Raw genomic sequence first — 13,512 nt, 5'->3', positions numbered from 1 at the left:
AATACGAGCTTTTGCCCGCGGCTTCGCTCGCGTTACGAAGTAATATTTTCATCCCCTATTTTATCCCCTTGGGGGTAGAATTGATCAAAATCCTTTCTTAGCGGATGCCTACGTCATAACATCTCCCTGCATGCCAAATTTCAGCCCGATCCGTCGAGTGGTTTGAGCTGTGCGTTGATAGATCACTATGTCAATCAGTCACCTTTGAGTTATATATATTTAGACTGGACAAATTCATTAGAGTTACCGATTTGTGTTGTTTAAAACGAATGCCAGCTACATTACAATGTATTTCACGGTTTGTAGTGTAAAAGTCAAATATTAAGTTGTTTCACAAGGTACTTATGTAATCACGCACGATAAGATATCCCTTGGAACAAGTTTACGTACATTCCAATTTAATATACTTGATATAGGGTCATTGGAAAATTTATGAAGAACAACAAAAACTTGCGGCCTTGACACAACGTATATGTTATAAACTGGTTTTATTTAACGTTTACTCAGATTTTTATAAGCTTTTTATACGAGTAGTTATACCAAAAACAAAAACATATAATAATGAAATGACTTTAAGTCATCTGTTTGTGTTTTTTTTTTAGGGTTCCCTATCCAATGCTCACCTGGACGGAGCCCGACGGTGCAACGCGCTAAGAGGACTCCGGTTACGTTCCTCTGGAGATCCCGGAGTCCTTTACGCAGCGCCGAGGACAAGAAATAAAGGGTTCCCTATTCAAGGGTGAAAACGGGAACCTAATAGAACGTGTCCGCCCTACGCTGTTATGTAATAGAAACTACTTTTCCTTTGCTTAAACGGGGAAGGAAAACATCGTGAGAAAATCTGCACTCCTGAGAGTTTGAAAAAAAAGTTCTCAAGTGTGTGTGAAGTTTACCGATTCGCACTTGGCCTGGTGGACTATGACCCCTCACTGTGAGACGAGATCCGTGCCCAGCAGTGATAGGTTGATGAAGACGATAGTAATAAGTGATGAGGCTTTTGAAGTCCACATTCGACTTTCCACTCACAAAGAAGTAGTTTGTGTGGTAGGGAAACATACTTTTCCGACAAGCATTCCAGCTCAGTCCCAGGTGGCGGCGCATCTATGGCTGACCTCAGGAAAGAATGTCCTATCCTGTCTGGGGTTGATTACAAATGTCCATGGGCGGCAGGAGCCACGTATCATCATGTGGATTGCATGATCGTCTGCTACTTCTATAATATAAAAAGTAGTGGTATATGTATTGATATTAAAGAAGATGAGCTGTTACTCGTGTCCCATCGAGATAATGTTGGTCATTGCGGAGGACGCCCGGATTCAGCGCACGTGCGGTACAAATTACGAGTAAACCGATCTGTTGCCCCCCTAAATAAACGTCTTTCGATCGCCCAGCCCTTTCCTATCAAAACAAGTGGCAGGAGCACACTATCAACTTTATTTTCTAAGGAAAAAGTTCAAATTGGTACGATTGTAGACACTTTAAGCCTACAGCAGACTTGCTACTTTTGGTATATTTTGGCGCGTTTTGGCGATTATATAAGTACTATTAATGTATGTACCTACGGTTGTAGGACCCGCTGTTCGACTCCGCAGTACCACCGCTACACCTATTTCTGCCTAATAACAATAGTTTTAAGCGCTGTTGTATTCTGATTTGAACGGTGTGGTAAAGGAGACATACTTTCCGAGTCTTTCTAACTTAGTCCGAAGTTGTTGCCAACTTCAGGTAGAGTTTCGTTTTTAGTTTAGTTGGTGGATCGAGTTTCCAAAAGTAGGTGCGAATGTCGCTCAAACGTGTGCGGTGTATTGTTTGATCACAAGCCAAAATGCAGCTAAAACGTCGATCACCGATAAAAGTAGTTAGTGTGTTGGAGCCTTAAATGAGATATGTCCGTAAGCCTGTGCTTCGGTCTCAGGGGTCTAGGAACTTCAATATATTCTGGCGGCGGGCGGGGACCTGGCGAGTCTTCAAGATTACTGTCAGCAAAGACAGGTCGACGTGCCCTGGGGCGCGAATGACCGATAATTTCTTCCGGTTCGTCACCTTTCTTTAACATTTTTAGGGTTCCGTACTCATAGCGTAAAAACGGAACTATCTTACTCAGCCTCCGATGACTGTCCGTCTGTTATAAGGCTGGAACTGTAATAGATTAATACTTAAAATTTTCACAAAATATGTATAAGTAATAGTGGTTGCTATAACAACAAATACTTACATAAAAAATCTTGAAAATAATGGGGGTCGCCATACAAGAACACGCAAGTTTTCGGCGTTTTTCGTTTTGTATTTTCAAATTCAATTCTATGGCTACTATTTTGTGGTACAGAACCCTCCGTGTACGAGCCCGACTTGCACTTGGCCAATTATTTTATTTAACTTATAGCGAATCAATGTTTGTGCTATTGCCTTAAATCATAAGGCGAAAAACGAAATATGTTATTGAACCATATCGCTTTTACGGTTTTTATCTAAGTCTCATTTATTCATTGATGCCATTGACGACCCCTATTCAGTCATTACAATAGGTGGCCGTTACTAATTTTAGTTAATGACACCATTAAACAGTTGAAAATATGTTTATTTTCTGTAAATATGCAGATGAAATAGAATAAGTATCAAGAAATAACTTTAATTAAAAAAATATATGTGAGCGTTGTTTCAAAAATGTATAACATCAAAAATATTTCTAGTATTTGTTTAAATTTATTAATTTATATCTATTAAAATTTATTAAGCGGTCAATGTAAGAGCACGATAGTTATTTGACATTTTCTTCATATTATAACACATACTCAAATTTCGATCTTTAGTAGGTAATATTGGATAGATTGATTTATTAGTCACGACGGTAGCCCATCTTAAAAAAATAGAACACTTTTAATTATAAAGGTAAAAATAAAACAAGTGTTATTTAGGCATGAATTTAGTTTAATTAATTATTTACTTCTTGTCAGAAATTTTTAGAAATAGATTTATTACATTTTGTATGCATTAATAAACATCTTATAGCACACACAATCACACATACATTATTACCAGTATAGCAAGAAATCAATATTATACATGTTTTGATATTCACAATGGCATAACGAAATGGAAATATATTTTCTTTAATACGCTACTGACAAAGAAAAATAAGAAACAAGGATCTTACGATAAAAATATAATAGGGAAATATTTATATATGTTATATTATGTTTATATGAATTACACTCACATTTCTATGTAGTACTTACGTACCACAAAATTATATGAATTCCTAAGTACATACATAAATAAATTAAAGACGTCTTCTCATATTAAATATGATAAAATATAGAAGTAAAATATATACGAATAAAGGCAGAAACAAGAAACAGAGCTTTATTTAGAAGACCTTCTTATAACTTTTGTCATTGGTATTCACTGATACTGTATTATTAGTTCATTAACACCACATTTTATATACTTTCTGCTTTATTTAAGGTCGGAGAACAGGATTGCCAAGGTGGAGGCCACCGTCGATGTAATGAAAACTTCCAGTGATACACTTGGCACGGTCACTCGCGAGGAACGCCACGAGATTCGCTACATCTTCGGGCTCAGCGATTTTCTTTAAACGCATACTTGTCCTTACTTCTTCAAATTTCGTCTTATAATCTTCATCGGTGAGTCCACTGCGTACGAAAAGGTTAGTGAAAACAGGCCCAGGGTTCACAGCGTTCACCCTCACGCCCTTTGGTCCTAGTTCTGACGCAGCGCATCTTGTAAACGCGTCAAGGGCTGCTTTGGTCATACTGTACTGCATTATCACTGGTTCTGTGATCGTCGATACTACGCTCGAAACTGTAACAATGTTCCCTTTGCTCTCGATCAAATGCGGGATTGCCTTTTGACTAAGTAAGTATGTGCCGCGAATATTCGTTCCAACCATTTGGTCAAAGTTCGAAATATCGTCCATTAGTCCAGCAATACGGAGCATTCCGGCGTTGTTGACGAGAACATCGATTTTTCCGTAATGTGCGACGGTATTTTTAACGATTTTTTCCACATCTTCAGCTACGCTAATATCTGCTTTAATCACTAATGGTTTGTTTCCATATTCTGCGCACTTCTTGGCAACTTGGTCCAGATTTTCTACATTTCTGCCCACAATGGATAAGAGGGCTCCAGCCTTCGCAAATGTTTGGGCACACGCTTCACCGATCCCACTACTTGCACCGGTTATTATCACTACTTTTTGTTCGAACTCCATGACGGAGAGTTGAATACTGGCAGTATAATAACATGAGACCCGTTTTATACGCCGGTACCTAACTTGTTCAGACATATAAATGAGCGAGTAATTTTGTAGACTATTTAAATGACAAGTAGTTGAGTGAATCCTAAAGGAAATAATTTAAATATTTTATAGAATTATAAACATTGTAATTTATGCTTATGTATATTTGCGTACTAAAAGCAGTGACTAATTATGTGCTTTAAGAAATATGTATGAGTCATTACACATGTTTTATATATTAAACCAAAAAATAAAGTAAAATTAACAACAAAATAAAACTTGACTTTTTTTGGTATTTTTTTTATAAAGTTAATATAAAATATGCTACTTTAGGAAATAACTTTAGGGAACAACTTTAGGAAATAAATTGCAAATTAATGCTAATTTTTTTTTTATAATATAAGGGTAGCAGACGAGCATGCAGTCCACCTGATGGTAAGTGGCTACTGCCACCCATGGACATTGTAATCAACCCCAGATAGGATTAGATATTCCTACCTGAGGTCGGCCACAGATGCACCGCTACCCCTGAGGACTAAGCTGGAACGCCTCGGAAAAGTCTGTCTCCCTTACCACACCCTTCAAACCGGAACACAGCAGCGCCTAACACTGCTGTTATTAGGTAGAAATAGGTGTGGCGGTGGTGCCGCCGGAGTCGAACCACAAAGGGTTCTACCACCTTCATGTTGTCTCTACGATGTTCAATGTTGTCTCTACAATTAATTCTGATGATTTATTTGCATTTAAACGATTAGAGTTTTAACGGCAATTACAGTGTCGGCGAACTATGTATAATTGTATATAGTTCAAAAACAAACTACATAACTAATCAAAATAAATTAGGTTATTATTTTTGAGGTAATTAGTTTTAATGATTAATTTATTTATATTATTTGATTTAATCATAGAATTTACATCATAATAAGTGAGTTTTATAAGTAATAGGTAATTTGATTATTAGGGTGTGGCAAGGGAGATATATGATATGAGGTGTTCCAACTTAGCTCTCAGGGGTTGCGAAGCTGTGTTCGACCTCAATAGATAGAGGTCTACTGACTAGAGAGTCGAATCTGGGATTGACAAACGCGAGGAATTATGTACTTATTCTTGTGTGTTACAATTTTGTCTTAGTGTATTTAGGGTGGGTTGCATCATGTAACTTTAACATTTACAGAAGTCTAACCAACCGTCAAATCCATGGTAAAAAAAATAATTCGTTGCACCATTTTAGTTCAGGTTGAAATTACGTCATAACTTATACTTAATTTTAACTCTTGATTTCGATCGGTTAAAGTTACTGTATTTGTCAACTTCCCTATCCTGTCAATTTCGACTAAAAATTGCGGTGACAGCGACACAAATGACGTTAATGACAAATCAATTGATGCAACACAGAAATGTTACATTCCATCGCTATCGTCAAAGTTACTGTTATTTTAACTTTAACCCAAACTTTAACCGGGCTTTCGATGCAACCCACCCTTAGAGAGCTATTGTTAATGTTTATCATAAATGCGAAACATATTTATTGAAGTACCCGTTCGGTTAAATTTCCTATATATTTAGTTCTGCAGTTACTAACCAGAAAGCAATATAGTATTAGAACGTGACTAGTGTAAACGCACGTACACTTGTTTAATTTATTCCTGTATATATTGTGTTAGGAACTAAACTAGAGTACCTATATTGTAGTCTGACTGTACTATAATTACTTAGTTGAGTTCTCAATACTTTTTTTTTATATAATATAGGCGTAGCAGGTGAGCATGCTGTCCACATGATGGTAAGTGGCTACTGCCGCCATGGAAATCTGTAATCAACCTCAGATAGGATTAGATATTCCTACCTAAGGTCGGCCACAGATGTGCCTCTACCCCTGAGGACTAAGCTGGAATGCCTCGAAAAGTATGTCTCCCTTACCACACCTTTCAAACCAGAACACTGCAGCGCTTAACATTGCTGTTATAAGGCAGACATAGGTGTGGCGGTGGTGCCGCCGGAGTCAACCCGCAAAGGGTTCAACCACCTTCATCCCAGTAGTACCTCAAAGCAATAATTAGCATAGAGTGCGTTAATATTCCCAACGTGGTGCGAACCGCAGGCACTTGCGTGCACGGTAAAAGTTTTTGTTTTAAAAGTTACACTTTTGTTTGCATACTCATATGTAATTTGCCTGAAGTTAAGTTTTTACTACAAGCATCTGATAGTATAGATCATTGTGCCGCTCATGGAGATCTATAATCAATTCGAAATAGGACTGACGTCCTCTCTGAGGTTATTGCAAATATGAAGCCATTGAAACCAAGGCAAGAATATCTTTCCCTCACCACACCCCTCGAACCAAAACACGCCTTAGACTGTTCTATTAGTCAGAAATAAGTGTGGCGATGGTGCCCCTGGAGACGAAGCACGATGGGTTCTACCACCTTGGAAATAAGTAAGTATCCTTTAAATTAGAACTAACCAACGATTGACACTGCTATAACACAAAAGAAGATATAACCCGAGCTATTAGTTCTATCTTCATACAAATTGAAGGTGGTAGAACCCTTGGAGGTTCGACTCCGGCGGCACCACCGCCACACTTATTTCTGCCTTATAACAGCAGCAGCAGCGCTGCTGTGTTCCGTTTTGAAGGGTGTGGTAAGGGAGACATACGTTTCTGAGGCGTTCCAGCTTAGTCCTCAGGTAGGAATATATAATCCTATCTGCGGTTGATTACAAATGACCATGGGCGGCACAGCCACTTACCATCAGGTGGACTGCACGCTCGTCTGCTACTCCTATATTATAAAAAAATACAAATGTTTATAATGATACCATATTATATTTTATGTTAGGTATTCTATTACAGAAATCATTATGATAATTAACACTTCCTTAGATATAAAACTAAACGGGTACTTATTAAATTTTATGGAACATTAATTATTTTTTTTTTCTATAATAACCTTTAAATACCTAGAATGACATTATAAAGTTACACGTGTATTCTGAATATTGTGAATACAAAATAAATCCTATTAGGTCTCTAATAATAAATCAGAAGCCTTAGTTTGGTCATAAACGAAAACACCGAAAACAAGATTATTATAATACTCAAAGCGAAAATTATGTTGAGAATATTGTATTTTATCTACAAATACCAAATTCGATGTTCATCTCATGTTTAAGGTCATCATTGATATCTTTAATTATATTGAAGAAGTATTCGAAATGACTACTGCCACTCACGAACATCGGTAATCAACCTGAGATAAGATTAGGTTTAAACTTGAGGAACCACCGCACCTCTTTTTCTGCCTAATAACAGCAGTATTAGGCCTTAACACTGCTTTGAAGAGTAAGGGAGACATATACAATGCATTCGATCATGGTCATAAGGGCTAGCAACACACTTGTGGTCGGCTTCAGGTACAATCTATTCTACATGGAATTGGTCACAGATGTCCATGGTCAGTCGTGACTACTTACCAAGTTGGATTGTAAACTCCATTGCTACAACAAACTTATATTTAAAAAAAACATAAGAACAACAAAATAAGATCTAAATTGTACAAAACCAAATGCCTTTGAGAATTACAGCAACTAAAGTGGTATATTCTAATTGATAGGTGTAGTTTAACCAAATAACAACGGCGCGTTTACCGCTTGCCGTGTATAAATTAGGGAATTATATTAATTCCGGATAACGCCGAACGCTTAACGACTATAGGTATTGTCGGGAGATTTCCCTAATAGACTGCTTTTATTACTACGAGTATGTAGAGCAGCTCTATGTAGAGCAAGGATAAGCTATGTAGAGTAAGCAATTAATTGTCAATGGAATAATTTTTACATATAGGTAGGTATATTTAAATTACAATAATAGTGTTTTTGTGTTATCATAGATGGAGTTCTTTGATGGGTTTACATTTCATATTTTATATACAGATAGTAAGTAATGTATGAAATGACAGAAATGAAGTATCACTCAACAACATCGATCACTAATAAGAACAACAATCGCAAAAAATTCAAAGATAATTTATTAGAAGTAATTACGTGCAAAGAAAAAATATGTTTCGAGATACATTTTATATCTCGAAACCTTTTATTACCTATTCGTATTTAATGAAATACGTATCCTTAGCCTCTGTAAGTATAGACATAATATTATATTATTAACAATCATATTCTTCCAACAAAAAGCCTTTCGTATTTATGCAATTATAATATTCTAGACAAATCATACATACATATCTTTAGCAATGTAAAATATTAGATATTTAAATAACAAATACCAAGAATTTTTCCTTCTTAATCCTTACGTGAGGCGGCGGGGTGCGCAATCAATTTGTAGGGCGATTACGCGAGAGAAATTAACACAAGATAACAAGGAATTAGCGCGCACCTGGGGAAGGATGGTGCTTCAGATAACTGAATATATTACCGCGATTAAGCTAAAAGAATGAATTTTCACAAAGCAAGACGCAATCTAAACAGCCGCCTCCGTAGAGACTTCTACAAACACCAGCTATGTTTATTTTACAGATCTTTTGTTCTTACTCTTCGATGCGCTTCTCATTGGTATTTTAATATTTCCATCCTTTGTTCTATTTGACGTTAGCGACAACAAAGATCGTGATGGAAATATCTACGAAATGCAAACTTGTGAACCAAAATAATAAAGAAAATAATTTCAACCGCCTTATAAAATGATGATACGAGTACAATAGAAAAGAAGTTTATTTACCATGTTAGTACATGTATATAAATTTATAATCATTAAGTATATTAAGTATACATGAATAGTGACAGAACAATAAAAACGTTTAAGACACAAATATATCTCTATAATTATACGTAAACAAAACAAATAGAAAACCTTACTGATAAATAATACTGTGTCAGTTCATAGTACACTTTTATAATTTATAATCCTTAACTATCATATAAAGTTTATATGATATAAGGATTATATTATAAACAGTTAAATTGTAGTTGTTTCAACGTCACTTATAGTATCTATTTGAAAAGTTGGTAGTTAGATTCTGTACATTTTCGAAATTATTTTAGGTTAGAAAAACTATATCAAATAAACTTGGGTATAAACATTTACAAAACAATCTGAAAATTGTACAGTATTCACGAATCCACGAATAAAGGTTAAGTTATATCAGACATAGGACGTGTCAGACGCGAGCCGTTTCAGACAAAATAATAATCTTATATACAATGTGTACGTATTTATATCTACCGTAACACAATAATAGCAATGATTGTCAAAAAGTGTATTATGATTTGTCTGCCACGTATCTTGCCTGACTCGTTCAATGTCTGAAGATATCAGCGGAGTTTAACTGATTACATACGACATACATCTTTCAATTTGGCTTAAGCGCGTAACACTGGATCGCCAAGATGAAGACCACAGTCAATTTCATGTCTACTCCCAGTTATGCTACTTGCTTTGTCACTTGCCAAGAACGCCACCAACTCTGCAACGTCTTCACTTGTTGACACTTTACGTAAGGGCAGAGCTGCTGCTATGTTCTCAAACATCTGATTATTCACTTCATCATTAATTCCGTTTCTCTTAAAAAGAGCTGTGTTTACCGGACCAGGGTTCACTGCGTTCACTCTGACGCCCTTAGGTCCTAGATCCAAGGCGAGACACTTCGTGAACATATCAAGGGCGGCTTTTGTCATACAATAGGGCATTATAGCTGGAACCGCGACATTCGACACTATACTCGAAACATTTACAATATTCCCTTTCGCCACAATCAAATGTGGAATCGCTTTCTGCGTAATTAGATACGTGCCGCGAACGTTTGTGGCCAGCATACTATCGAAACTTGAAATGTCGTCCATAATCCCAGCCATTAAGAGTACACCGGCATTGTTGACGAGAACATCGATTTTTCCGAAATGTGAGATGGTTTCCTTTACAGTCATCTCAACATCTTCAGCGACGCTTATGTCTGCTTTAATGGCTAGGGGTTTGTTCCCGCAGAATTGCTCGCATTGTTCAGCCACTTTGTTGAGATTTTCAACGTTTCTTCCAACCAGGGACAGGAGAGCTCCCGATTTAGCAAACTTCAGTGCACATGCTTCACCGATTCCAGCACTCGCACCGGTAATTAATACAACTTTTTCTGAGAACTCCATCCTGGCCGAGAGTTCGTTCCTGACTGAATGGCTAAAGGTACTGAGACACATGTTATGCACTGGTGCCCTGTTATCCAGTTACTACGCTTAAGCGAACATTTACAGTGTAACGAAGATGTAGAAGTGTCGTGAAATACGTGAAAATTAAACACGTTTCAGGCGTTAAGAATATTATGTGTAATACGGCGTAATGGCGTCATTTTTTTAAATGCCAACTACTAATAAATTGGGGCCATAAATTACTTATAAATGTTTTTGTTTAAAAACCATTCGACTATTCTAAAACCCTATTTTATAAGTCAAAATGAATAATATTAACATTAATATACCTATACAGGATATAATCGTGTATTTTTGGATAATGCCTATTATAAAACATTAGTATGATTTTATTTGCGGTTAGACAGTTCCTTATTTTTGTAATTAAGTATGTTCCTTGTATCGTGTATATAATCTGCTGAAGTGACTACTGAGTTACGCAGATTTCTTAAACGGCTTAGACTGTTGCGCAATCAAATAAGGTGTTGTCTCAAGGGATATGTGGACATTATGTGAGTGACATGCATGAATAAAATGTTTTACAGTAAGTACATAAGACTATGTATCCATATACAGTGGTAATTGCTACATATCTTGTAGGGTTCCATACCCAAAGGGTAAAAATTGAATCCTACTACTAAGCCCCCGCTATCTGTCCGTGTGCCCATGGGCTCTTCTTTTTAACCGTAATAGATAGACAATTTATTTTTTTACAGAATATGTATAACGATGGCCGCTATAACAACAAACACTAACAATAAAAAAATACATGAAAATTTGGCGATACGGGACCCTCAGAGTGAGAGTTCGATTCGCAGTTGTCCAATTATTCATGTATTATAGAAGTAGCAGTAGCAAATAAGCATGGAGTCCACCTGATGGTAAGTGCTACACCTGAAGATTTAGTTGGAATGTCTCGTTTATGTATTTATCTCTTTCCACAATCTACAAACCAGAACACAGCAGTGTTTGAACTGTTGTTATAATGCCGAAATATGTAGGTGTGGTGGTCTGTTATCTGAAAATAACAGTCTTTATTAAGGTAATATGCATAATATAAACCGTTTTTCGACCCGCATGGTAAAACGGTCACGATATCGATCTGACGCGCACTAGGCAGAGATCTAAATAATGAATTTAGATTTCCGGTTTGGGTTTCGTGGTACTTGTCTTTATTTGTATTCATTACATTCATGGCCTACGAAATCTTTATGTGGAGCCATGTATTGAAAGAAACAGTTTAACTGTTAACAAGATACAACAGTATAACCGTTTTTGACATATTTTTCGTTATACGCAAAGCAAATGAATGAAATTGACGCAAAGTATTTGAATGAAATAGGCAGTTTTGTCGTACTAAAGTCTATGGACGCGACATAGAAATTAAAACTGTGTGACAAAGCCGCTTATGGAATATCGCAAAAATTGAAACATAAAAAAACCACATACTCAGGCTTTTATACGGGCGTATGTATTTACCTAAAAATTACGTAATTTTGCATGGTAGAAAATATTATGGATACATATATTTTGAAGCTATTTTGGAGCTAAAATATGAAGCGTAGGGCGATAAAAGGAGATCACGCCGCGGTAAACCGTTGATGATAGCTCGGTACGTGCAAACGGAACTTGATTACATTCTAGGGTCTCCAAAAAATAGACTGTGATATTTACCCGTCGTCGAATATCTGCAGATGGTGACGGAAATAATTGATAAAATAAAGAGGCATATTGGTGTGCTAAAATATATTAAAAACAGCTGTATTATTATAAGGACGCAAAATAAAATTGCAACGGTATTTGGGAATGTAATTTATTTACACGATTTCGTGTTACTATTTTATTCAATTGTTGTAAAAAGTATTAGTTAGTATAAGTAAAAGTATTCCATTAGATTCCCGGTAATGTTAAAATAACCCTTTTTATTCAAAGAAAGCAGTTGTTATCAACAAATATTTCCAATTCATATTATAGCAGGCTCTATGAAATATATTACAATAGTTTTTATTTTATATAACTTAGTAGGCAATATGTTTAGTATAAGTATGTGTTATTTATTAATAGTTGTATTTTATATTGATTACCTCAACCAGGTTAATTAAAGCCTGCGTGCGCCGGTTGAGACTCAGAGGAGTTCTATTTACAGAAATTGAGCGATTTGGGCTTGTGGTCGATCTCTGGCCTACTTTAAAGTACTCGTTTGTTCCAATCGGCTTTTGTTCATATACTGTAAATTTTATAATTAAGCCTACAGGTTGGTTGGAAAAGTGCTAAATATAACTCGGAAAATAATATTATACGTGATCTATTTGATTCATAAGGACTATGTACAGTAACCTTACCATGAGTTTTTACGTTTTGACAAATATGACTGTCTTGGCATTTGTTTACGTATTTGCCCATATAATTTCCAATCAGCGCCCCTAGCGGATTGTGTCAGAACTTGGAAATTGTATGGCAATACGTTAACAAATATCACAACAGTCATATTTGTCAAAACGTAAAAACTCATGGTTAGGGTACAGACGTTTTCATCTTATGTAATATCATAGCTCAGCACAGCCATGGTGAAGGGTACAAGTGGCCAGAGTAATCTGCATCCGTAGGTTGCCATTTATCAATATCAGAGTAAAATAATCAAAATATAAAAATACGTAGAGAACAAATGAATATAACGTGTTGTTTTTGTTGTTGATGTTATGGTGACCTTGTCCATGTTAATAAGCATGTCATGATCTAATAACCATTTACAATTTTTGTTATGTAGGTAACCTTATTAGGTATACCTATACCTAATAGGTACCTTACCTACCTATGTTAATTGACGGCGTTTGATATTTGTATTATGAATATTCTCTTCCATTGAATTTCCCACGAGAGAAAATACGACGAAACAGTATTGGGACAGTTATAGCGTTAATTAGATGTTCCATAATATCTGTATTTGAGTAGAAATATACGTAATACACATTATATGATACTCCCGGGACCCTTAGTACGTGAGTATAATTTAGTCTCTTGAGTGTAGCCTCGAATATTATTTCTGTGTAAATAAACTT

The 13,512-nt window shown here is 36.1% G+C and overlaps 2 protein-coding genes across 2 annotated transcripts; both read right to left on the bottom strand.

Annotated features, from left to right (window-relative positions):
• Positions 1–3,337: 3,337 nt before the first annotated feature.
• Positions 3,338–4,317, bottom strand: LOC140753917 (3-oxoacyl-[acyl-carrier-protein] reductase FabG-like). Its single transcript, XM_073088758.1, has one exon. It carries the CDS (start codon positions 4,307–4,309, stop codon positions 3,461–3,463), a length of 849 nt encoding a protein of 282 aa, XP_072944859.1. The 5' UTR covers positions 4,310–4,317; the 3' UTR covers positions 3,338–3,460.
• Positions 4,318–8,971: 4,654 nt separating this feature from the next.
• LOC140754063 (3-oxoacyl-[acyl-carrier-protein] reductase FabG-like) lies at positions 8,972–10,463 on the bottom strand. The gene has a single exon (XM_073088974.1). It carries the CDS (start codon positions 10,412–10,414, stop codon positions 9,638–9,640), a length of 777 nt encoding a protein of 258 aa, XP_072945075.1. The 5' UTR covers positions 10,415–10,463; the 3' UTR covers positions 8,972–9,637.
• Between the last annotated feature and the right edge of the window lie 3,049 nt (positions 10,464–13,512).

The sequence above is a fragment of the Epargyreus clarus genome, unplaced genomic scaffold (genome assembly GCF_041222505.1).
Source record: "Epargyreus clarus isolate Ecla_fem2 unplaced genomic scaffold, WU_Ecla_fem_2.2 ptg000027l, whole genome shotgun sequence".
In the NCBI taxonomy this organism is placed as follows: domain Eukaryota; kingdom Metazoa; phylum Arthropoda; class Insecta; order Lepidoptera; family Hesperiidae; genus Epargyreus; species Epargyreus clarus.
Note: the sequence above shows the minus strand (reverse complement) of the source record. Positions and strands in the feature narration are given on the sequence as shown.